This window comes from Zingiber officinale, chromosome 2B, assembly GCF_018446385.1.
Source record: "Zingiber officinale cultivar Zhangliang chromosome 2B, Zo_v1.1, whole genome shotgun sequence".
NCBI classification, from domain to species: Eukaryota; Viridiplantae; Streptophyta; class Magnoliopsida; order Zingiberales; family Zingiberaceae; genus Zingiber; species Zingiber officinale.
The window spans coordinates 149856236-149878587 of record NC_055989.1 but is presented as its reverse complement, the minus strand read 5'-3'; the positions used below and the strand labels follow the sequence as shown (position 1 = coordinate 149878587).

Sequence of the window (22352 nt, the reverse complement as noted above, 5' to 3'; positions counted from 1 at the left end):
ACACCTTATATTAGGGTTTGTGTTTGGTTTGTTGTCTTCTTCCTTCTTGTTTTAGGTTAACTTTCGTATTTGTTAGTTTGCTTTTGTATTCCGCTGTGCACTAACATTATAGGAAGTAAAGTTTTGGGTGAGACGCTATTCACCCCCCCTCTAGCGGACGTCAAGGTCCCAACAATATGAACGAGGAACGTACCCTGCCCAGGGGGGCGCCCTCGGATGGGACGCGGCTCGAGTTGTCGCGACCTGGAAGAGTAGATGATTCTGATCAGGCTGGATCTGACGGTGAAGAGCCGAACGAGGTGCAGAGTCGAAAGATGAGCTGCAGGTCGGGAGATAATAACGACACGCAGGTCGGGAAATAATATCGGCACGCAGGCCTGGACACGAGACCGGCACGCAGACCGGGATAAGACACCGGCACGCAGGCCGGGAAATAATATCGGCACGCAGGCCAGGACACGAGACCGGCACGCAGACCGAGATAAGACACTGGCACGCAGGCCGGGAAAAAACAACAATCCCAAGGCTATACACAGCACACATAGTCCGAAACATGACCGCGGCTCACAGACTGGGATACAATAGTAGCACAATGACCGAAGCATAAAACATCACACACGTCGAGTCGGAACATAGTGGCCGCGGGGGCTCGGATCGAGAGCAGGATCGACGTCGGACCTAAAGACAAGGGCTCTAGATGATCGAGTCCGGCTGCGAGATTGCCAGCCGCGGACCGTTGCCGCACGGTGGCTACTCGTCCGAGAGGCTACAGTGCGTGGAGGCGTGAAGAGTCGAAGGAGGCGTCGGCGAGCAGAGCTGCGGTGTCCAGCGACTGCCGGTAAGAGAGGCTACTGCGTATGGACCAGAAAAGGAGGATGGTTCTGTCTCGATGACGAGCAACATCGGCGTCGGCATGTACAAGAGCGGGAGAGGTGGTATCTCGGCTGCAGCTCCGGCGGGAGGATGAAAGGAAGAGGAGAGGCAGTGCGGGAAGGACCTGGTGGCAGCGAAACTCTCCGGCAAGGCAGCACCGAATGAGGGAGGCGGCGGTGGCGTCTCTCACAGCTCGATGGCTTTAGCGTCGGTATAATCGGCGACAGCAGAAGCAAGGAGAGGAAGAAGGAGAAGAAGATGCTATGGTTGGCGCTGCGAGGAGAAGGGAGAGAAGCCGAGACGAAGGCCGGCGTCGGCGTCGGCGCCGGCGAGGAGCAGGAGAGGGAGGAATAAGATGCCTGTTTCTTGTTGGCGGCGCGGTGTCTAGCGGGAGAAGAAAGGAAAGCTATGGCTGGCATCAAGGAGAAGATGGAGAGGAAAAGAGGTGATGGCCGGCGTTGGCGTCGTCTCCGGCGAGCAGCATGAGAGGGGAGCAGATTCTCCCTGGCGGCGGAAGCGGACAAACCCGGACCCCTTTGCATGCTACAGTGCATCCCCCTTTAAACCCTACCCTCTCCTTTTCCCAAACTGCCCCTCCCTTTTCTCTTATTTCCCCCTGCCATAAACCGTATCCACATCACAAGCCTCCCCTTCAAGTCTAGTCGAAGGAGGCGCCAGTCCGACTGACTAGACCCAGCCAAAGGAAACACAAAATCACTACTGAATGTCGAGTCGTATCGCGGGTCTGTCACATAACGTCAAACGAGTAGCTGTGGACGACAGGTACCTGGCAGAGCGACGAAAAGAATAAACACCGACCGGGCGACAGAAGACATATCGAGTGAGTTCCGAAAGAGTGATCTAGCAAATGACGAACGATAGTGAATCGCGACCTGGAAATAAAGAGCACGACTGAGCGAGTGCCGACCGAGCGATAGTGAATCGCGACCTGGCGATAAAGAGCGTGACCGAGCGAGTGCCGACCGAGCGATAGTGAATCGCGACCTGGCGATAAAGATCAAGACCGAGTGAGAGCCGACCGAGCGACAACAAATCGCGACCTGACAATAAAGAGCGTGACGGATGAGCAAAGTCATGATCATGACCGAACGAGTGTCGACCGAGTGACAACGAATCGCGACCTGACAATAAAGAGACTGATCGACGCGCCAAGCCGTGAGCACGACTGGGAAAGTGCCGACCGAGCGAAGATAAATCGCAACCGAGCAATGGAGAGAATGACGGACGAACAAAACCATAATCGTGACCAAGCGAGTGTCGACCTAGCGACAATAAGTTGCGACCGGGCTCTAGAGAGACGAACTGACGAGCAAGGCCGTGAGCGCGACCTGAAAAATGACGACCTAGCGGCCAAAAACGAGAGTCGAAAGATGATGGACGAGCGGTGTCGAGCGAGTGCTCGGACGACAATAAATCACAACCGGGTGACCGAATAGTGTCAACCGGGAAACAGAGAGAATGCCTATATGGCAGAATAAGACCGAGCGAGTGATGTCGAGTGCGTAACCGAGAAAAAACATTAAGCGATAGGCCGGTCAGCATAAAGCGAGTAGACGAGTGGTACCGGTGAGTGGTCAAGTAAACGGCCAAGCAACAGCGATGAGCGAAATACGAATGGCGAGCGTCGGGCAGGGCGACGAGTGAGGCGAGTATGTCAAGCAGAGCGACAAGTAAGCGATGAGTGCCGACCCAGCCACAGCGGTAAGCGAAGCGCTAAGGATGAGTGCGAGCAGAGTGACAAAGCATGCACGATGAGTGCCGAGCAGAGCGGCGAGTGAAGCGATGAATGCTGACCGAGCAACAGCAGTGAGCGGAACGTGGAAGCTGAGTGCCGGGCAGAGCGGCGAGTAAAGCGGGTATGACGAGTGTCATGCAGAGCTGCGAGTGAGTGATGAGTGTCGACCGAGAGGTCGTTGGGAGTGAGAGCATGCTCATTTATAACTCGCACTGAGGCGAGAGTCTGGGACAACCGACCGAGCAGCTCGGTCGTTAGGCGTGAGAGCAGAGCTCACTTATAACTCGCACTGGGGTGAGAGTCTGGGACAGCCGACCGAGCAGCTCGGTCGTTGGGCGTGAGAGCAGAGCTCACTTATAACTCGCACTGGGATGAGAGTCTGGGACCCGACCTGCCGGTCGTTGGGCGTGAGAGCATGCTCACTTATAACTCGCACTGGGGCGAGAGTCTGGGACAGCCGACTGAGAAGCTCGGTCGTTGGGCGTGAGAGCATAGCTCACTTATAACTCGCACTGGGGCGAGAGTCTGGGACAACCACCGACCTGCCGGTCGTTGGGCGTGAGAGCAGAGCTCACTTATAACTCGCACTGGGGTGAGAGTCTGGGACCCGACCTGCCGGTCGTTGAGCGTGAGAGCATGCTCACTTATAACTCGCACTGAGGCGAGAGTCTGGAGGCGTGAGAGCATGCTCACTTATAACTCGCACTGAGGTGAGAGTCTGGGACAACCGACCGTGCAGCTCGGTCGTTGGGCGTGAGAGCAGAGCTCACTTATAACTCGCACTGGGGCGAGAGTCTGGGACCCGATCTGCCGGTCGTTGGGCGTGAGAGCATGCTCACTTATAACTCGCACTAGGGCGAGAGTCTCGAGGCGTGAGAGCAGAGCTCACTTATAACTCGCACTAAGGCGAGAGTCTGGGACAGCCGACCGAGCAGCTCGGTCGTTGGGTGTGAGAGCAGAGCTCACTTATAACTCGTACTGGGGCATCAAGGAGAATCTTGGTGTTAAATTTATTTTCTTTTCTAGATGAGCAATCTTGGAGCCAACCCAAGCCACCATAGACTTTTTTATTTTATTTTATTTTTGATGGACCCGTGAGTTGGTCCGCCTAATACGTAACCCACTTTGAGTCGGATTGAATTGAAAATTTTTCAATACGTCAAGATGACAAATAAGACCGCTCTGCCCCCCACCAAATGGCCGGCCCACTCCGCCACGGGTCAATCCTTCTAACAGCTCTATGTGTAGTGATATAATCACTTTATTTAGGGGACATTTCTTCTCTTCTTTATATTCCCTCATTTATTGCTATCTTCTTAATGTGTGAGGACCATCTGATAGGTGGAGGACTTGATCAAAGCAGATCCTAATCAATCCAATTTAAGATGGGTTTCGGATCAAATCAGCTTAGTTTACAACAAGCTCAAGTTAAATCAGGCCAGCTCTTTTGAGTTCAATCAGGAACAGATTTGATCAATATATTCAAGTTGAGTCAATCAACTCATAGTCAAATCAACTGACTCATAGTGGAGCTTGATTCGAGTCAGCCGAGTTGCGTCCCGGTCAAGTCCCTCCCAACTAAACTGATGATTAGGTTCAGATCAAATCGCTCCCACACTTGAATGTGATACGACTGTTATAATGAAGCTAGTTAAAAAAAAAAAAAAAAAGGAGATATATCCTTTTATAATCCTGACCACTCTTTGTTCCTCATGTAAGATAATTTAAGTATGTTATAATGTCTTTTTTATTATAATTTCCTTATAAAAAATTTTCATATACCGATAAATCGAGATATATGATCCAATTACATCCAATATTAGAAAATTTTTAAACTCTTATCAAAGAAATCTTTACAATGCCCATATGCCTATGATATTGTGGTTTATATGCTCATATACTGGCTTAAATATAATTAATTATATATTAATTAATCAGTATAATTAGCTTAATTAATTCTATTAATGTCTAAAAACCCAGTTTAGGCACCAGATTACCAAAGGCAGTGGCTCGCCGTCCGCACCCTTCTCAACCTCCACGCGTCCTCCATCCCGCCGAGGCCGCCTGCCATTCAGCGGCCGGAAACGAAACGCATCCGCTTTACGTTACACAGTTCGCCGGCAATGGCGTCAACGGTAACTCTTGGCTCCCCTGCTTCTATTTAAGAGTGTTACTCCACTCTGCTGCTCAGCAATGGCGTCTTCTTCTTCTTCCTCCTACTCCTCCTCCGCCTCTGACGGCATGGCTATGCTTCTTCCGGTGCTGTTGTTTGCGGTGGTGTTGGTGGATTCGGCTCAGGGTTATGTTTTCTTCGCCGGAGGCAGAGATGGATGGGTGCTGAAGCCCTCTGAGAGTTACGGCCATTGGGCCGAGAGGAATCGGTTTCAAGTCAACGATTCCATCGGTTTGTGAATTGTGATAGTTTTTGTGGTTCGATTTTGCGTTTTGGAGCTTGATTTTGAGGGTCTTGTCGCAGTGTTTAGGTACGAGAAAGGGGAGGACTCTGTTTTGGTGGTGGCGAAGAAAGATTTTGATTCGTGCAACCTGAGCCGCCCGAACCGGCGGTTCGCCGACGGCGACTCCCGGTTCGAGTTCGAGCGGTCGGGGTGGTTCTTCTTCGTCAGCGGCGCGCCGGGGAGGTGCGAGGCTGGGCAGAAGCTGGTGGTGGTAGTCATGGCCGTGCGCCGCCCTCGCTGGCCGCCTGTCTCTGCCCCGCCCTCCCTCTCTCCAACGCCTGTCCTTCCCCCGGCCGCGTCGCCGCCGTCTGAAACTTCCGACCCTGCTACTCCACCGGCGTCATCTCCGTCGCCTTCACCGAAGGCCAGCGCTCGGCCTCCTGCCTTCCCTCCAATTCCAACCGGAGAGACCTCAGTTCCGGTGCTGTCGCCGGCGCCTGGTCCATCCGAGTCAGCAGCCACCGCCGGCGCCGGCGATCACTCGGGGAAATGGATGCTTAGAATTGCAACGCTGGTCGTAGGAATCATGATCTTTATTTGATTCGTTGTCGTATAATAAAATATTCCTCGAGAAAATTAATTGATCAAATTGTTAATTCATAATTATTCGCATTTAAAATTTCAGAAAAAAAATATATTGCACTTGTGTACCTCTTAAGAGCATTCATGTTTATTTCCCTATTAAAATACATAATTTAAGATTAAAAAATTATTTATATTCACTTTTCATTACATTATATATTAATTTTCCTAATTTTTCTTTCTCATTTATAATATTTAAGAATATTCTTTAAGGAAATTAATAGGATAAATGATGCAAAGGTTTTTTAACTACCTTATCTAAAATTTAAGATTTAAGGTAAAATCTTTAGATACTAAAGTAATTGATATGGATGTTCTAAAAAACTCCTATTCATAATTTATTTTAAAAAAATAATTGTATTTTAGAAATTATTATGAGCTTTGGGGTTTTTAGGGTTTAGGCCGTTAGTTAAATGGATTGGGCTAGAAGAACCCACCCCGCGGCCCGTTTTATGAGAGAGAAAATCAATTTAGAATGATATTATTAAAATAACCTAAAAATATTAAAATCTTCACAGAATTTGACTACAAAATTTTATAATCCTATATATTTTCTAAAAATTATATTTAATTCCAAGGAGCAAGTTTTTATATATATATTTTTGACGTGGATATTAAACAATATGCTGGACAAGATTGTTGCCACGTTTATAGACAAACTAATTTTGATCAATTGGACTCATTTGTGGAGGAATACTTATTTTGTTTATTTTATTCGCCACGTGATGGAATCCTCCAATCACAAGAAATCTCCAAAAGCAATCCAAATGAATGTTTACGGCATTAGTACTGCAACCTTAACGATAAAAAGTTAACAAAACAAAAGAATATTATAAAAAAATAATTAAAAATATAAAGGATAATTCATTGTATATAGTTTTATCCTACGTTTTACCAGAGGTTGTTTCTAAGATAATGATTCGAACATAAATTAAATTCTTTCATTAGAAATGAACTTTTGCATTTACCTACTTGCTTACTTACCAATCATTTTATTCAAAGTTTGAATGAATTGATTCTTATTCCATACGCTCTCCAAGTCAACGTTTACTTTCTTCAACCTCACTCATAACTCTTTCACAATCGTCGATATAACTACGCGAGCTACAAGTACACTTGGGACGACCATGACACCTCATTAGAATAGCACATTAATCATTAAAAAAAAAGATTAATTAGATGGGGTAAATCGAGAAGCTCGCAACAGTTCAAGAGTCCAAGATCTACAAATTTATTATAGTTGAAGTTCGAACCGTAAATACTTAGATGATAACCTAGATATCCTACAGCTGCATCAATGCCTCGAGGGTAAAATTAGAGAGAAAAAATTATTAATCAGGGTGGATAACGTCGAGCTAGCCTGTGGTGATCGACCCGGCGCCCCACGAATGTTTCAGCATCCTTTAGTTGCGTGTCTCATTTGGAGAAATTTTTTTTACAAATTCGTCATAGTTGAGACTCGAACCGTGAATATCTGGGTGATAACCTGGATATTTGCACCATAATCCCAGGGCAAGCACATTAGTCATTAAAAAAAATATGTTATGCAGTTAATTAATTAGGATTACCTACGTGAAAACACGGGTTTAATGTGCCAACCGTTTCACTAATTTTATTAATTAATGGTTACTAAATTAATGTGGTGATTAAATAGTCGGTTAACATTTAGTGTTTATAGAATTATAGGGAGTAAAATGTAGTATTTTAAATTGTGAAGGGTGTCGGGCAAAATGAAAATTTTCTCTTTCATAAAAAAAATAAATCCGTTACTTTTTAACGTTCTGACGATAGATTTCATACACCATGTTACGCTCCCGGGAAAAAAACAATAATAAAATTGCAGATTGATCTTTCATGAAATTTCTCTTTTGGAATTCTCACGCTTTCTCAATGGCTCAGTTTTTTTTTTTTTTTGTTTTTTAGTGCGTGATTGTTCTTGCGGTTGACGATTCTATAAATTGCAGATTGCATGGCGTTGAATTTTGAGGATTTTTTTTTTCTGCTTCAATTTTGTTTGGTGATCACGCGTGCGGTGTGCTTCATTTGGTTTCCATGGATCGAGGTTACAGGTGCACCGATCGATTCGCCATGGAGATAATGAAGTCTATGGCGGCGTTCGCGAGGCTCACCATGGAGCGACGCCGCCGCCGCCTGTGGCCGCTGCTGCTCGTCTCGGTCGCCCTCGTCCTGCTCTCCGTCGCTGCTTCGACAGTCGGTCTCCTACCCTACTTCCGCACCGTCTTCTACCTTACCGCGCCCCCGCTTCCTCCTCCTCCGCCGCCACCGACCGCGAGGATTCCCCGACTGGCGTACCTGGTCTCCGGGTCGAAGGGCGACCTGGACCGGCTGTGGCGGGCTCTGCGGGCGCTGTACCACCCGCGCAACTTCTATGTCGTCCATTTGGACCGAGAGGCGCCGGCAATGGAGCGGCAGGCCCTGGCAGCGCGCGTCGCCAACGACAGCCTCTTCGCCGCCGTCGGCAACGTGGCAGTCATCGAGAAAGCCAACATGGTCACCTACCGCGGGCCGACGATGGTCGCCAACACGCTCCACGCCGGCGCTCTGCTTCTGAAACAGAGCGAGGACTGGGACTGGTTCATCAATCTCAGCGCCTCCGATTACCCTCTCGTCACACAAGACGGTATCAAAATCCTCCCCCCTTTCGCAATCAATTCCCCTCCCCTCCCAAAACCCCCTAATTTCTGGATTCTGTTCTTGATTCCGATGGCAGACATCCTCCATGCCTTTTCGAGCTTGCCAAGGAACATAAGCTTCGTGGAGCACACGAGCCGATTGGCGTGGAAAGAGTTAGTAAACCTGGCTATCTTCTTGCGATTTGATGAATCGCTCCGCCGCCGTCGCTAATCGAGTTGTGGAGTTTGCAGAGAACAGAGAGCGAAGCCGGTGATCGTCGACCCCGGATTGTACCTGGACAAGAAGACCAACGTGTTCTGGGTGTCGCAGAAGAGAGATTTGCCAACTGCGTTCAAGTTGTTCACAGGTGAGATCCTCGATCGATCGAACTGGACTGGTTCATCGATTCATCTTTCTTCCTCTGTCAGGGTCTGCGTGGGTGGCGCTGTCGCGTGAGTTCTTGGAGTTCTGCGTGTGGGGGTGGGACAACCTCCCCAGGATCCTGCTCATGTACTACACCAACTTCGTTTCGGCGCCGGAGGGCTACTTCCAGACGGTGATCTGCAACGCGCCGGAATTCGCCGGCACGGTGGCAAACCACGACCTGCACTACATCAGCTGGGACGTGCCGCCAAAGCAGCACCCGCACGTGCTGACGCTGGACGACCTCCCACAGATGGTCAGCAGCGGCGCACCATTCGCGCGCAAGTTCCCACGCGACGGCCACGTGCTTGACCGAATTGACCAGCAGCTCCTCGGCCGGGCCAACGGGAGCATCGTCCCCGGCGGGTGGTGCGTGGGGTATCCACCCTGCTCCGAGGTCGGGGACATGGCAGCGCTCCGGCCCGGAAAAGGCGCTGAGCGGGTTGCGCGGCTGATGAACGGGATAGTCCGGTCCAACAAATTTGCACAGAACCAATGTAGATAAGAGTCACCAAGTGCCCTGCAGTCTGCAATGATGATCGGTGAACTCACCCAGAGTTCTTGAACCTATCTCAAATAAAGTAACATACACATTGTTAGAGAGGAATTGATACGAGAATTAGACTTTTCCTTCAACAGAATTCTGCAAAAATTACCTGATACTGAAGGTAAGGCTTTCAGATGATCGAGATTGATCAGACTATGAATAATAGAAAGAAGTTCATGTTCTGCAAGAAAGTCTATCGATCATTAAAGAACTGGCCAAACTGTGTCACTTGAACTTTTTACAATTCATAAATGGTGCTTCTTAAACTGCCATCCCAACAAGTAATCAATGTACAGGAAAGCAAGTGGAACATTGTAGGTTTACAAATGCAGAAGAAAGTCCTCCCCCTCAGAAACACACAAAAAAAACACTTCACTTGGCCACAAGATCAACACAATGAGAAAATACAACTTAAGATTGTGCAACTCAACTCACTAAAAATATTGCGGGATAAATTTAGCTAAGAGTACAATAGTACAAAATTTTAGTAAAAGCTTGGATTACGAGTCTATTTTGGCGTGGTGCTTGTTGAGCACAAGTATCTGAGTAAATATTCGTTGGATGAACACGTATCTGTTAGATCCTGATGCAGCATGGAAATAGATTTCTGCAAGGACCTCAATGCTGGCAGCAGGCTTCGAGAATTCTGCTGAATGGCATTACCATGAGCCTTGCAGAGCTCCTAAAACCAAAAAAACAAAAGAATGTTAGATACAATCTAATAGACAGAGTTATCGATTTATAATTACCTTGAGTTTGACATCGTACCTGGCACCAGAGAAGAAGAAATTCGAGATGAGGACAACTTTCCAAAAGACCAGCAAATGCTTCAACCATACGCTGCAGGTACTTGAATGGCATCGATGAGGAAACAGAAGGAATATCCGCAGGCTTCACTGAAAAAATGCATTTTTTGATCAGTGAATCTTCATTCAATCGAAGGCTGAGCAACAATGCCCTTTGCGACTCATCCCTCTTCAGAGCTTCATCAACAGCCTATATAATAATAGAATATCAGTTGCTAAAAGTAGATAATGAAGCAACAATTCATAGATTCAAATATAGCGTGCAGCACCTCAGGAGTCACATCCACGTCAAGATCAGTTGGATCAAACACGAAGGAGTCATCAACAGAGTATAGGAGGACTCCCTCCGTGGTAGCTGCGGCCCATGATCTTCCAGTTGGTGCGATTCTCAAACATTTCGTACGGACAACAGGTCGTCCGCGATTCAACACAGCACCAGGTAAATCCTGTCCCAGACTTCTGCGAGTTTGTTGATCAACCCCTTCTTCAATATCAGAGTCGTCATCATCAATTAAATCCAATGGGCCAGCATCTGTCATCTTCTTAGAGTTCAAAAAATCAAGGACTCCATCCAAGGAGAGATTTCGAGTGAGTTGGAATCTACGAAGAAGTACCTGGTAAATTAAGGAAACAATGAGGACCCCATGCCCTTTGGCAAATTTGTCACCAATAATTTGAAGGAAATAAAAGTGTAATACTACTATTAGATATTCAAAGTGAAAAAGTGCAGATGATTATGACAACAAATAATGGATTATATCCTTGATACATCTAACAGAGACAAGATTAAAAGAATGCTACCAAACACATACTAACTAATATAGAAAAGAAACTGGTGATAGATTCAATAAAGTGTTGATAGAAACTATATATTTTGATTGAATTTTAAATTGTAGCTAAGATTTTGAAATGATTTTGCAAAGGCAATCAGCAGCACAAAGCATAATTATTTATCCTAGATTTATAACTCAGGCATTGAACATTTTGTACAAGCTGACCAGTTTAGCACTTAGTTTTTTTTTTCAAAACTTGAGTTATTAAGAAAGCAATCATTTTTTTTATTTGTATTCTTAAACTGATAAGTCTAGCACTTAGTAATGGAGGAGAGTGTCAGTTGTTCTTTGCAAAATGTTGATTAAATTTGTTATATCATATGGAGCTAAATGTTAAACTATGACTCGAGCACATGAGAAGAAAATGAGAGTTGCAGAGATGAGGATATTAAGGTGGATATCCGGACATACAGGGATAGACATGATAAGAAATGAAAATATTAGAAAGAAAATAGGGGTTGTACCTATTGAGTGAAAGCTCCAAGAGTCGTTTAAGATAGTATGGGTATGTACTTAAACGACCAATAAGTGTTTTAATTTGGCGATGTGAAACTATGACAAATGTACACATCAAACGAGCAAGAGGAAAACAAAAAAAATAACATAAAATTTATTTAAATATAAATGATGATATAGTAAGAGATAGAGCCTAATGGTGTAGAAAGATCAATATAACCGACTTTACCTAGTAGGATAAAGCTTGGTTGTTATTGTATATTCTTAAGACACCTCTTCATGTGTGGGTAAATATAATTGATGTTAAAGTTGATGGGCCAACCACTTAACCCGAAAGCCTAAATCTCGAGTTGTTAGAAAAGGGGCCACTCTTTGCATTATATCCTTAATTTACCAGTTTTGCTGATCAGAATTCAATAGTGAGATAATCGGAAAAAAAGCATTAGCAGCTTCTATTATAGTAAAGCCACAAAGAAACAGAATGCTAAATCCACAAAAATGACTAACCTTATCTGCAACATCATACAAGCATATGTATTTGCTATTTCCACCAGCAAAAATGTAGCTTCCATCTGCAGAATAGCATATAGTTGTAAAATATTTTCCTGAAGTTGAATTAGCAGCTGATCGCCTATCTGTCATGAGACGTCCGCCGGCAATGTCCCTGCGACCATCAATAGTGTGCATTAACACTCCCTCAAAAGGATCCCAAAAGTGAATCTGACCATCTAATGTGCTGCAGGCTAGTTGCTTTCCATCTGGACGATATACTACAGTAAGAACATCGTGTGTATGAGGAAAAGTTTCAACAGTGCCTTTCCCATTAAAAACATCCCATATGCGAACAGTTTTATCCCAAGAAGACGAAGCTAGAGATGCCTGTAAATTGAAATAACATAAGGCATCACTTCATAATCATAAGAACATGATTAATTTGCAATCTTTCTGTTTAAACTATTAGGTTTAACCTATAACAAGTAAAAATACATTATGTGAAATACGAAGACATGAATTAAACAGATGCCAGTGCTGAAGAAAGCCGTGAATAAAAAAATTCAGAATTATATGTTAAATGGCCATTGTATGCTAAATTCAATCCATTCTAATAGCATAAAGATCACAGAAATAAATTTAGTGTTGCAGTAAAATAAAAGATATCACTTACACTTGTCGGGGAAAACATTAGACCATGCACTGGTCCCTCATGGCCACCTAAAACATCCAATAAGCGCCCAGTCTTCATGTACCAAACAAATATCTGGAGGAAGATAGCAAAGAAGATTTTGGCATCAAGTTGCTCAAGTGTCACAGCACTACAAAACCCAGCTACAAAGAAATATACCTCAAATGAATCAAGAGTTCCAGCACAAATCACTTCACCACTTGGATCAGATGATAAAGAGACAAATTGTCTAGGAGAAGGGGTAGTGAAAGTCCTAAAATTCCGGTAACGGAATAAATCCCAAGCGCGAACTGTCCCATCTAGTGATGCACTTATAAGAGTATGATTATTGGCCATAAAATGGAGTGCTGTGACAGCATTAGAGTGCTCTGCAAAAGTAATGAAACAAAACCCTGATGAAACTGTCCAAACCTGCAATGAAACAACAACAACAATGTTTATTGCAATTCCTCTACTGAACTTATCACATATGATGTTAATATTTTAAAAAAGAACTTAAACTAAATAGTTTTAAAAAAAATTGATTCACTGAGATAAAATTTTAAGTTGTTAACAGGGTTATAAATTTTTTATAACATGTGTACAGAAGAATCAGATACACTTTTTTTTATCTTTTCTATGTTAATTAAACACAATGTAAGAGACTCGGATTACTCCAACAATTGATATTGTAAACAATGCATTAAATGATGTCTAACCTAAAATGCTTTGGTTAAATTATATTGTTTTACCTTGACTTTGTTATCGTCAGCTCCTGTAGCTATCATCTGTGAGTCGGGTGAATATGCAATGCAGTTTACGTCAAAATAATGTCCTTGTTGCTTCAATATGTAACTCTCTGATCGCCACTCCCACACAAGTAATTGCCCAAGCTTTGCGCAACCAAATGTCAGCCAATTGCCAAGCTTGTTGAACACTGCAGTTGTGATCTTCTCCCTCGAAATGGAAAGCAAGTGGATGCAAACAAAGTCCGGCATCTGATACAGACCAAAAGCACCATTGGAATGTCCGACTACCACCATATCCAAATCTCGGTGGTAATCACAAGCGGCAACCTTTGCAGAGCCCTGCATAAAGTAATCCTTCTTAACAAGCTCCCATCTAGCTCTATGCAAAAGGATCTTAGGCTTTTCAGCGCCATCATCACCGCCCTTTTTTTTCCTCTTTCGCTTATTATCATCAATATCCATGGACTCTGCAGCTTGATCTCTTTCAGAAGTCTTCTGTTCAGGTGTACCAGGTGAAGGAGGGTCTGAGTCAGGCTCCTTGTGACCGTCAAAATCATAATTTTCTACCAATTTCCATGTAAATAACCCGCCGTCTCTCGAAATGGTATAAACCCTAACAACAGTACCGCTTATCTTGTCAGTTGAGAAAAAAGCACCCACTATGTTATCCCTATGCCCTAGAAACAAATATGGCTTGTTTGTTCTTCTCTCCTTTAAATAGAAGAGTCTGACGGTAAGATCCTTTGATCCAGCGAGGAGGTACTTCGAATCGGGGCTCCATTCCAGTGTAGTAACCGTGCCGACGAAGTCTGAATAGGTCCGCTCGAGCTCGAAGGGGAAGAACTCTTTCCGGAAGCCAGGCGACCGCCATATCTGAATGAGCTTACCGAGGCCAACGGCGATATGTTCGCCGTCCGGGCTGAAGCGGAGGGCAGTAACGGGCCGCTTGAACTTGATGCGGTGGAGAACGACATGGCGGCTGAGGTTGACGAAGAGGGCACGGGAGTTGCTGTCGACGGCCAGGAGGAAGGAGCCGTCGGGTGTGACGGCGATGCGGGAGATGTTGGCGGAGGCCTCGAACGAGAGGGTCTGTGACTGGGACTTGAGGAGGTCGGTGGCGGACACGCGATTGCCGACGGGAGAGAGGAGGACGCCGTCGGCCGTCACTACGGCGTTGCCGCCGCGGTAGGGAGCTCCCAACAGGTTATGGAAGCGGAAGTTCATCGTTGTCAATTAGGTTTTTTTCTTGCTAGAAGCCTTAAACCCTAAACCTAATTACCAATATAGTGGGCAGCCGATGGTAACAGGAAAAGCATTTTTTTTTTATTGAAGGAATATTTTTCTAAGACAATTAAATGTGTATTTTAATATATAAATAAAATATGTGAAAAAATAATATTATATATTTGTATTATTGATTCAATTTTATTTTAAAAAAACATACTATGAGATTTTAAAAGAAATGCAAATTTTAAGTAATAATTCAATTAAATTGATATTTATTATTAAATTGACTCGTAATTATTTGAATCATACAAAATGTTCTTCTAAAAAAGAAGTCAAAGGGCACCTTAATATATTTTCTCTTAAAAATACATGTATTTTAATATTATTACAACGTCCTAACTTATCAAAATTACTATACATATAAATTTTTATATTAAAATTTTTTATTAACTTAATTAAAACTATTTAAATATATCAAAATTATTTTACGAAATTAAAATCACTATAAAATTATTATAACAATTATTTATTGACTGGATATTACAGTCATTAAATGGTCATTACAATGTTACAGCAGTTAATTAATAATTTTATAATGTTTTAAATATTATTGAAATGATTTTGATAAAAAAAAATTTAAAAAACTTAACCTACAACGATTTTATTAATAATCTTATAAATGTGTATTTTTAATATATAATTACAATGTCTTTAAAAGTCATCCCATGGATTGGCGTAGTATTTGCTATAATAGATATTGAGATTAATTCTCAGTACTTATATGGGTATTTTTTTTTCAATACATATTGATTTTTCAATACGTATTTTTTTCTAATACGTCAATTCTTAACGAAGGTAAAATATTTAGTTGGTGTCTGATCTACATCATGCAAAGGCCGCTATACTACAGCCCAAATCTTCTGGACCGTAAAAAGCGGTTCAGAGGATGGTCCCTTGATCTGGATTGGTATAGATGAATGGTCCCCATCTATTTTATGAATGGGGACCATCTCCTGAACCAATCTAAGCCAAGGGACCATCCCCTGGACCGCTTTTTGCAGTCCAAAGGATCTGCCCTCGCTACGCTAGGGTAAAATATCCCCTGTGATTTACCTGTCTGTGTCTTATCATAGAATAAATGATACTGCAGAGGCGGAGCCTCTTAAGGCCCAGTGTGGCCAGTTAGGCCTAGATAATAAATTTTACTAATATAAATTGATCTGGCGGTTAGAACAGGGGACCCCTATTTTGAGGGGTCAATGCCCCGCGGAAGTCAAAGGGCCAGGTGGCCGACTGGAGAAGGATGGGTCGGCCGGGACCTCCAGGCCGGCCGACCGAGGAATATCTGACGGTAAAAGGTGCCCCGGCGTGAGTCGGGGTTCCGACGCTCAGTGGAACAGTAACAAGTAGCCGAGCGGAAGGCCTAAGAGAAGGTGATGTACTGTTAACAGTCCTTACATAGCACCTTACCGAAATTCTCCCCAGCATATCGATGTAAATGGCAGTCCGGACGGGAGGGGAGTGCCGTCCGGCCGGCGCGTGAGAGGAGGGCCGTCCGGCCGACGCGAGAACTCCCCATCCAGCCGGACGGACGGACGTCCCGACCTGTGGTGGGTAGAGAAGGACAAGAACACCTTCTGACAGCCGTCAAGTCCTATGGCTAGGTCATGCTCCAAGTCTGACAACGAGGTGTTCTGTTGTCCCATCAAGGACATACTTGGACTGTAGCAGTATGGCGTCAGGTAAGCTTCCTGACAGACACATACCGAGATATGGGTTGCGGACACGCATGCGCCTCGGTGGACGTGCAGGAGCTCTTTCACCGCTCTATATAAAGAGTCGCCTGCTTCGTCGGAGGTACGCGTTCAAGACTTTGGGAGCCACTTTTTACACAACTTGCTTGCCTGACTTGAGCGTCGGAGGGTCGCCGCCGGGAGCCCCTTCCCGGCCCGACTTCTGTGCAGGTTCGCCGGAGGTTCGTGCAACCAGTCGAAGATCCACGTCAGCAACCGGGGAGCGCCACGTGCCCAGCGTCCGTTGATTCAGCGTTCGGACAGGATCAATTTGGCGCTGTCTGTGGGAACGCACCTGCATCCGAGCGGAAGCAATGGACGAAGCTGGACGACCGCACACGGTGATGCTCTCCACGGAGGAGCTCGACGCTCTAATCAAGGCAAGAGTAGCTAGGCTCGTGGAGCAACAGAGAGAGAATGCGCAAGCCGAGCGGCTGGAGCAACAAACAACGTCAGCATCAGATGGCCGAGCGGAAGCACCGCTTGCCACGGTTGCATTTCATCGAGCCTTATTCCGAACGTCTCCTAAAGTCGCAACAGGCAAGGCTCCCCGAGCGGACGCCTCCCCCGAGACAAAGATCCAACCGACATTCAAGGGGGAGCACCGCCGAGCGGATGAAGATGGATTGGGACCTGGACCGGCCGTGGAGCGCGAATCATCTCCAGCCTTATCGGGCTGGGTGAAAGGTGCATTAATGTAACTCATTTGTGCATATATTGTGGTCGCCCATGTCCTTGTAATGCAGGAAGCAAAATTAATTCAAAGGATGACCAAAGGGTTTGCCGAGCGGAAGGCCGTCGAGCACCGACGTTAAATATCGAGAGACGAGCCGGCGTCTATAAACGTCCGAGCGGAAGACCGTCGAGCTCCGACGTTAAATATCGAGAGACGAGCCGGCGTCTATAAACGTCCGAGCGGAAGACCGTCGAGCTCCGACGTTAAATATCGAGAGACGAGCCGGCGTCTATAAACGTCCGAGCGGAAGACCGTCGAGCTCAGGCGTTAAATATCGAGAGGCGGCGTCTATAAGCGTCCGGCGGAAGACCGTCGAGCTCGGCCGTTAAATATCGAGAGACCGGCGTCTATAAGCGTCCGGCGGAAGACCGTCGAGCTCGACGTTAAATATCGAGACGAGCCGGCGTCTATAACGTCCGAGCGGAAGATCGTCGAGCTCGGACGTTAAATATCGAGGGACGCGGAAGACCGTCGGCGGAAGACCGTCGAGCTCCGACGTTAAATATCGAGAGACGAGCCGGCGTCTATAAACGTCCGAGCGGAAGACCGTCGAGCTCCGACGTTAAATATCGAGAGACGAGCCGGCGCCTATAAACGTCCGAGCGGATAGCCATCCACGTGATACATTCCGGCGGTGAGAGCCGACCGACGACAGAGCCTGTTCTTTAAGGCCAACATACGGCCGAGCGGCTCGCTTAGCAAAATTAAATGAAAAACACCCTTTGAGGTAAGGTGCAAATCAAAAGATGGTTAATAAGAATTAAAGATGGAAGCGCATAAACGACTGACACGCGCTCGCCGAGCGGCGATGCAGTCGCATGGCGAAAGACGCTTTTTTTTTAAAACAATCGGCTTAAGCTCATGTTAGAGTATGAAGCTGAGCGGAGGAGTTTTAAGGAACACTTTAAACATGAAAGAAAATTTTCTTGCCAAAACAAAAGTTGCAAGGAAGGAAAGATGATCTATTTACGCCGAACGACTGGCGAACGAAAGGAGGTACAACAAAAGTAAAGTTTTGCCGAATGGCGAAGATACAAAAAAGTTGATAAAAAACACTCCTCACGCGTCAAAATCAAAAAGAGCATCAGGAATGGCGCTCATCACGGTAGCTAGATCCTCAGGTGGGATGGTCAGCTCGGCGGGAAGGTGGCCTTTGGTCTTCAAGTAATCCACCGCCGCCTTGATCGCCTCTTCGAAAGTGAGGGAAATCTTGTCGGTAAACTTCTCTCCGAAGTCGTCCGAGTGGACAAATGCCTTCCTCACTTCGTCAGAGCGGGCCGACTCCCTATCCTGATACTCTTTGAGCGCGGCTCGGGAAGCATCGTTGGTAGCATGGAGATCCTTCAAATCTCCTTCAAATTTAAGCAGATTGGCCGAGCGGCTCTCCTTTTCGGTGGCCAGAAGGGCATCCAGCTCCTTGACGCATTGCTCTAACCCCCGGTTCTCTACCTTCATCATATCCATGTCCTCAATGGCTTTGAGTTTCCGGGCGGTCGCGGTCTTCACTTCCTTGTCCCGCTGCTTGACCAAGGCTTCGAGGCGGGCCACTTCACTCGTCAAGTCGGAGGATTTACCCCGTTCAGCTTCCAGCAACCTTTTAGCCTTCTCCAGAGCAGTCGTCGATTGTCTGCTGTCCCCCGCAGCCTTGAGCTTCTTCAGCTCGTCCTCCAGTTCGGCCAGTCGATCGCTGATGGCAATCTGCTCCACCCAGTTCTGCGAACGGATATGAACAAGTTAGGAACCCGAGCTCAAAATAATTAACAAAGCAAGAGAACATACCCCGGTCGCTTGTTGTAAATTACTGTCGGCTAGCTGACTGGGAGTCATCATGGCGATCCTGAGCCGAGCATCCTCCCAAGCTTTGGCTAGGGGACCTGTGAGTGTTATTTGATGCTCGGGGACCACAGGCCGACCAACGGCCGCCATGTATTCTTCCGACGGGAGGCGCAGAACGGTTTTTATCAATTTCGGGCCGCTCGGATCGCCTTTAGAAGCAGCAGCCTTACCGGACGGCTCACCGGTGGAGGAAGAAGGACGGTCGCCCAACCGCCTAATACGTCGAAGTGTTCTTGGAGGACTGGAGGGCGGCACCTCAGAGATTCCCCTTGGAGAGCCGAGCGGCGTCGGGGTACTCTCGATAGAGACCGTCCCGGATAACACTAGAGCTTCGTAGCCCCTCTCGGATTGTGGTTCATCGGATGGACTTGGTTGAGAGGGTGCCTCCGGCTGTTTGCGCTTCCGAGTTGCCAGAGGAACGTCGTCTGCCGAACGGCGCTCTGCCTCGGCTTGAGCCGAGGGTTCCATGTCGCCCGTGGCCTCGTCGTGAGAAGCAGGGGCGTCTAAAGCTTCGGGGACAGTTGGTGTCCCCTCACTTTCTTCGCTGGCCGGACCAGCTGAAGCCGAGCCCCGCTCGGCGACCTCCCTATCCTTTACCGCCTCAATATTGGCGGCCTTCAGCTTGAGCTTTTCGGTTGCCTTTGCGCGCCACATGACTTCAGCTGCAGAAGAAAAAAATAAATCAGTTAGAACAAAACAAACGGGAAGATAAGGGAACTTACTCATGCTGCAGGACAGATCGGCCGGGGTAGAAGACAAGCCAAATATATGTGTTACCCCCGGAAGGAGCAGCTTGTCGATGTGATAGCGCTGGCCGACCAGCCGATCGGCTGCATGAAGGTAGGCCGCATCACCTCTAAACTTGCCGAGCTCGGGTTGTGTTGGCATCGCCGTCTGCCATTTGACGCGGAAGGTCGGCGGCTCGGGGAAACGCACATAGAAAAAGTGCTCCTTCCAATGTTTGTTGGAGCTCGGCATGTTATCAAAAAGAACGAAGCCTATCCTAGATTGAAAAACAAAAGTTCCCCACTCGGCCTGCTTGGGGTAGTAGAAGTAGTGGAAAACTTTGGGGTCTAGGGGAATGCCGTTCAGTTTGAATAGAATTATCACCCCGCTCAGCAGCCTTATGGAATTCGGAACTAGCTGGCCGAGCGGTATGCGGAAATAGTTGCAGACTTGCAAGAAAAACTTATGGGGTGGAAAACGTAGCCCGGCCAAAAATTGGTCTCGCAAAAAAAGAACGGTGCCGAGCGGCGGTTCATGAGGCCGATCGGCCGGTGTAGCTAATACTATGTGGTGGTCTGAAGGGATATCGTAAGTCCGAGCGAGACGCAACGCGTCCTCCTCGTCAAAACGGCTCTCCATGGTCGTGTACCATAGACCAGGAGGGCCGCCGGTTGACTGCGAGGTGCTAGTCATGGTCGAAAAACAAGAATGCGGAACCGAAAGGGAAGGTTCGATCAAGGAATGGAGGGAAACCGACTGAAGGAAACGATTAACAGAAAGAAGAAAACATAGGGAGCGAGAAAAAGGGTCTTACGAGCAAAAGAGATGATTGACTGGGGCTTGGGGGTTGCCGAAGAGCTGAGGGGCAAGGTCGCCGGAGAAGAAAACGAACAGAGGGGCGCCGGAAGAGGATGAAGCAAAAATGCGGCGGAAAAGGAGGCGCGGCCTTTATATCGCCGCCCGGGAGCAACCTCCACCGTCCTATCCAGGTCGTGAAGAACGAGGCCATCATCCAGCCGTTCATTTCAAACGACGGCTGTCCCATCGGAAGTGACGCCACCGCCATACGCTGACAAACGCATGATTGCCACGTGTCAGCAGGATACTGGTCGCATTTAATGAGCGCCCCTTACCGTGCGCAGCACACGTGATGGGCAGTAGGGGAGAGCATTGGGCATGGATTCCAAGAGAATACAAGGCACAGACAAGATTCCGCCGAACGGATAAGTATCCCTAAGCCTGGCCGAGCGGACTAAGGTAGCGATTATTACTCAGTCAGATCGGCAGTCCAGTCAGTCGGACTTCGCCTCCTTCGACTAGACTCGAGGGGGAGGCAAGTGATCCGGCGGTTAGAACAGGGGACCCCTATTTTGAGGGGTCAATGCCCCGCGGAAGTCAAAGGGCCAGGTGGCCGACTGGAGAAGGATGGGTCGGCCGGGACCTCCCGGCCTGCCGACCGAGGAATATCTGACGGTAAAAGGTGCCCCGGCGTGAGTCGGGGTTCCGACGCTCAGTGGAACAGTAACAAGTAGCCGAGCGGAAGGCCTAAGAGAAGGTGATGTACTGTTAACAGTCCTTACATAGCACCCTACCGAAATTCTCCCCAGCATATCGATGTAAATGGCAGTCCGGACGGGAGGGGAGTGTCGTCCGGCCGGCGCGTGAGAGGAGGGTCGTCCGGCCGGCGCGAGAACTCCCCATCCAGCCGGACGGACGGACGTCCCGACCTGTGGTGGGTAGAGAAGGACAAGAACACCTTCTGACAGCCGTCAAGTCCTATGGCTAGGTCATGCTCCAAGTCTGACAACGAGGTGTTCTGTTGTCCCATCAAGGACATACTTGGACTGTAGCAGTATGGCGTCAGGTAAGCTTTCTGACAGACACATACCGAGGTATGGGTTACGGACACGCATGCGCCTCGGTGGACGTGCAGGAGCTCTTTCACCGCTCTATATAAAGAGCCGCCTGCTTCGCCGGAGGTACGCGTTCAAGACTTTGGGAGCCACTTTTTACACAACTTGCTTGCCTGACTTGAGCGTACACAACTTGCTTGCCTGACTTGAGCGTCGGAGGGTCGCCGCCGGGAGCCCCTTCCCGGCCCGACTTCTGTGCAGGTTCGCCGGAGGTTCGTGCAACCAGTCGAAGATCCACGTCAGCAACCGGGGAGCGCCACGTGCCCAGCGTCCGTTGATTCAGCGTTCGGACAGGATCATAAATTTTAGGGTCGAACAATAAAAAAAATAAATGTAACAGAGTTACCAAAAAAAATATACCCTTCGTTTTCCCCTCTCCCTCTCCACGGCCTCTCCGCACTACCGACCCTATATAGACTTTTCGCACTTGGCACTTGCGGACCACAGCAAGAGCAAGCAAGCCCTCTCCGCACTCCGCAACAAGTTAAAGCTCAAAGTCAAAGGTAACCTTAATCCTTAGGTCCCTAAACTTATTTTTATCTTGTTCAAATGACAACGTCAATTGGTACTAACGTCTAACGAAGTGGCCTCTGCCCCATTAGGCAGCGATGTTGTCATTCGGTGCTAGCGAAGAGGCCACTGCCCTATTAGGCAGTGACGTTGCTACTCACGAGGCAGTTGCGTAACTGCACAGTTGCGAACTTGCACGACCACATCATTGCTTAGTGGAGCAACGACTGCTGCCTTGTGCAGTCGGATCGCTATTGGGGCAGCTGGGCAGCAGCCGCATCTCAACGACGACAATGTGGCTTCTAGCCTTCCATTATTCTTCATTTCCTCAATT

The 22352-nt window shown here is 47.2% G+C and overlaps 2 protein-coding genes across 2 annotated transcripts; one reads left to right on the top strand and one right to left on the bottom strand.

Annotated features, from left to right (window-relative positions):
* Nucleotides 1–7586: 7586 nt before the first annotated feature.
* LOC122047807 (beta-glucuronosyltransferase GlcAT14B-like) lies at nt 7587–9614 on the top strand. The gene is made up of 4 exons (XM_042609289.1): nt 7587–8308; nt 8399–8474; nt 8553–8668; nt 8730–9614. Exons 1-4 carry the CDS (start codon nt 7720–7722, stop codon nt 9227–9229), a joined length of 1281 nt encoding a protein of 426 aa, XP_042465223.1. The 5' UTR covers nt 7587–7719; the 3' UTR covers nt 9230–9614.
* A 60-nt stretch (nt 9615–9674) lies between these two features.
* Nucleotides 9675–14554, bottom strand: LOC122047806 (periodic tryptophan protein 2-like). Its single transcript, XM_042609288.1, has 7 exons — nt 13281–14554; nt 12709–12960; nt 12532–12624; nt 11874–12245; nt 10347–10691; nt 10040–10267; nt 9675–9953 (listed from the first exon to the last, which is right to left on the bottom strand). The coding sequence occupies exons 1-7, from the start codon at nt 14499–14501 to the stop codon at nt 9780–9782; spliced, it is 2685 nt and encodes an 894-aa protein (XP_042465222.1). The 5' UTR covers nt 14502–14554; the 3' UTR covers nt 9675–9779.
* Between the last annotated feature and the right edge of the window lie 7798 nt (nt 14555–22352).

Excerpts from the sequence above, each read along its gene's own strand:
- LOC122047807 (XM_042609289.1), top strand. The coding sequence starts at position 7,720 with ATGGATCGAGGTTACAGGTGCACCGATCGATTCGCCATGGAGATAATG. Across the intron at positions 8,309-8,398 it reads CCCTCTCGTCACACAAGACG|ACATCCTCCATGCCTTTTCG; the intron begins GTATCAAAATCC and ends TTCCGATGGCAG. Across the intron at positions 8,475-8,552 it reads AGCCGATTGGCGTGGAAAGA|AGAACAGAGAGCGAAGCCGG; the intron begins GTTAGTAAACCT and ends TGGAGTTTGCAG.
- LOC122047806 (XM_042609288.1), bottom strand. The coding sequence starts at position 14,501 with ATGAACTTCCGCTTCCATAACCTGTTGGGAGCTCCCTACCGCGGCGGC. Across the intron at positions 12,246-12,531 it reads TAATGTTTTCCCCGACAAGT|GCATCTCTAGCTTCGTCTTC; the intron begins GTAAGTGATATC and ends TTCAATTTACAG. Across the intron at positions 10,268-10,346 it reads ACGTGGATGTGACTCCTGAG|GCTGTTGATGAAGCTCTGAA; the intron begins GTGCTGCACGCT and ends ATTATTATATAG.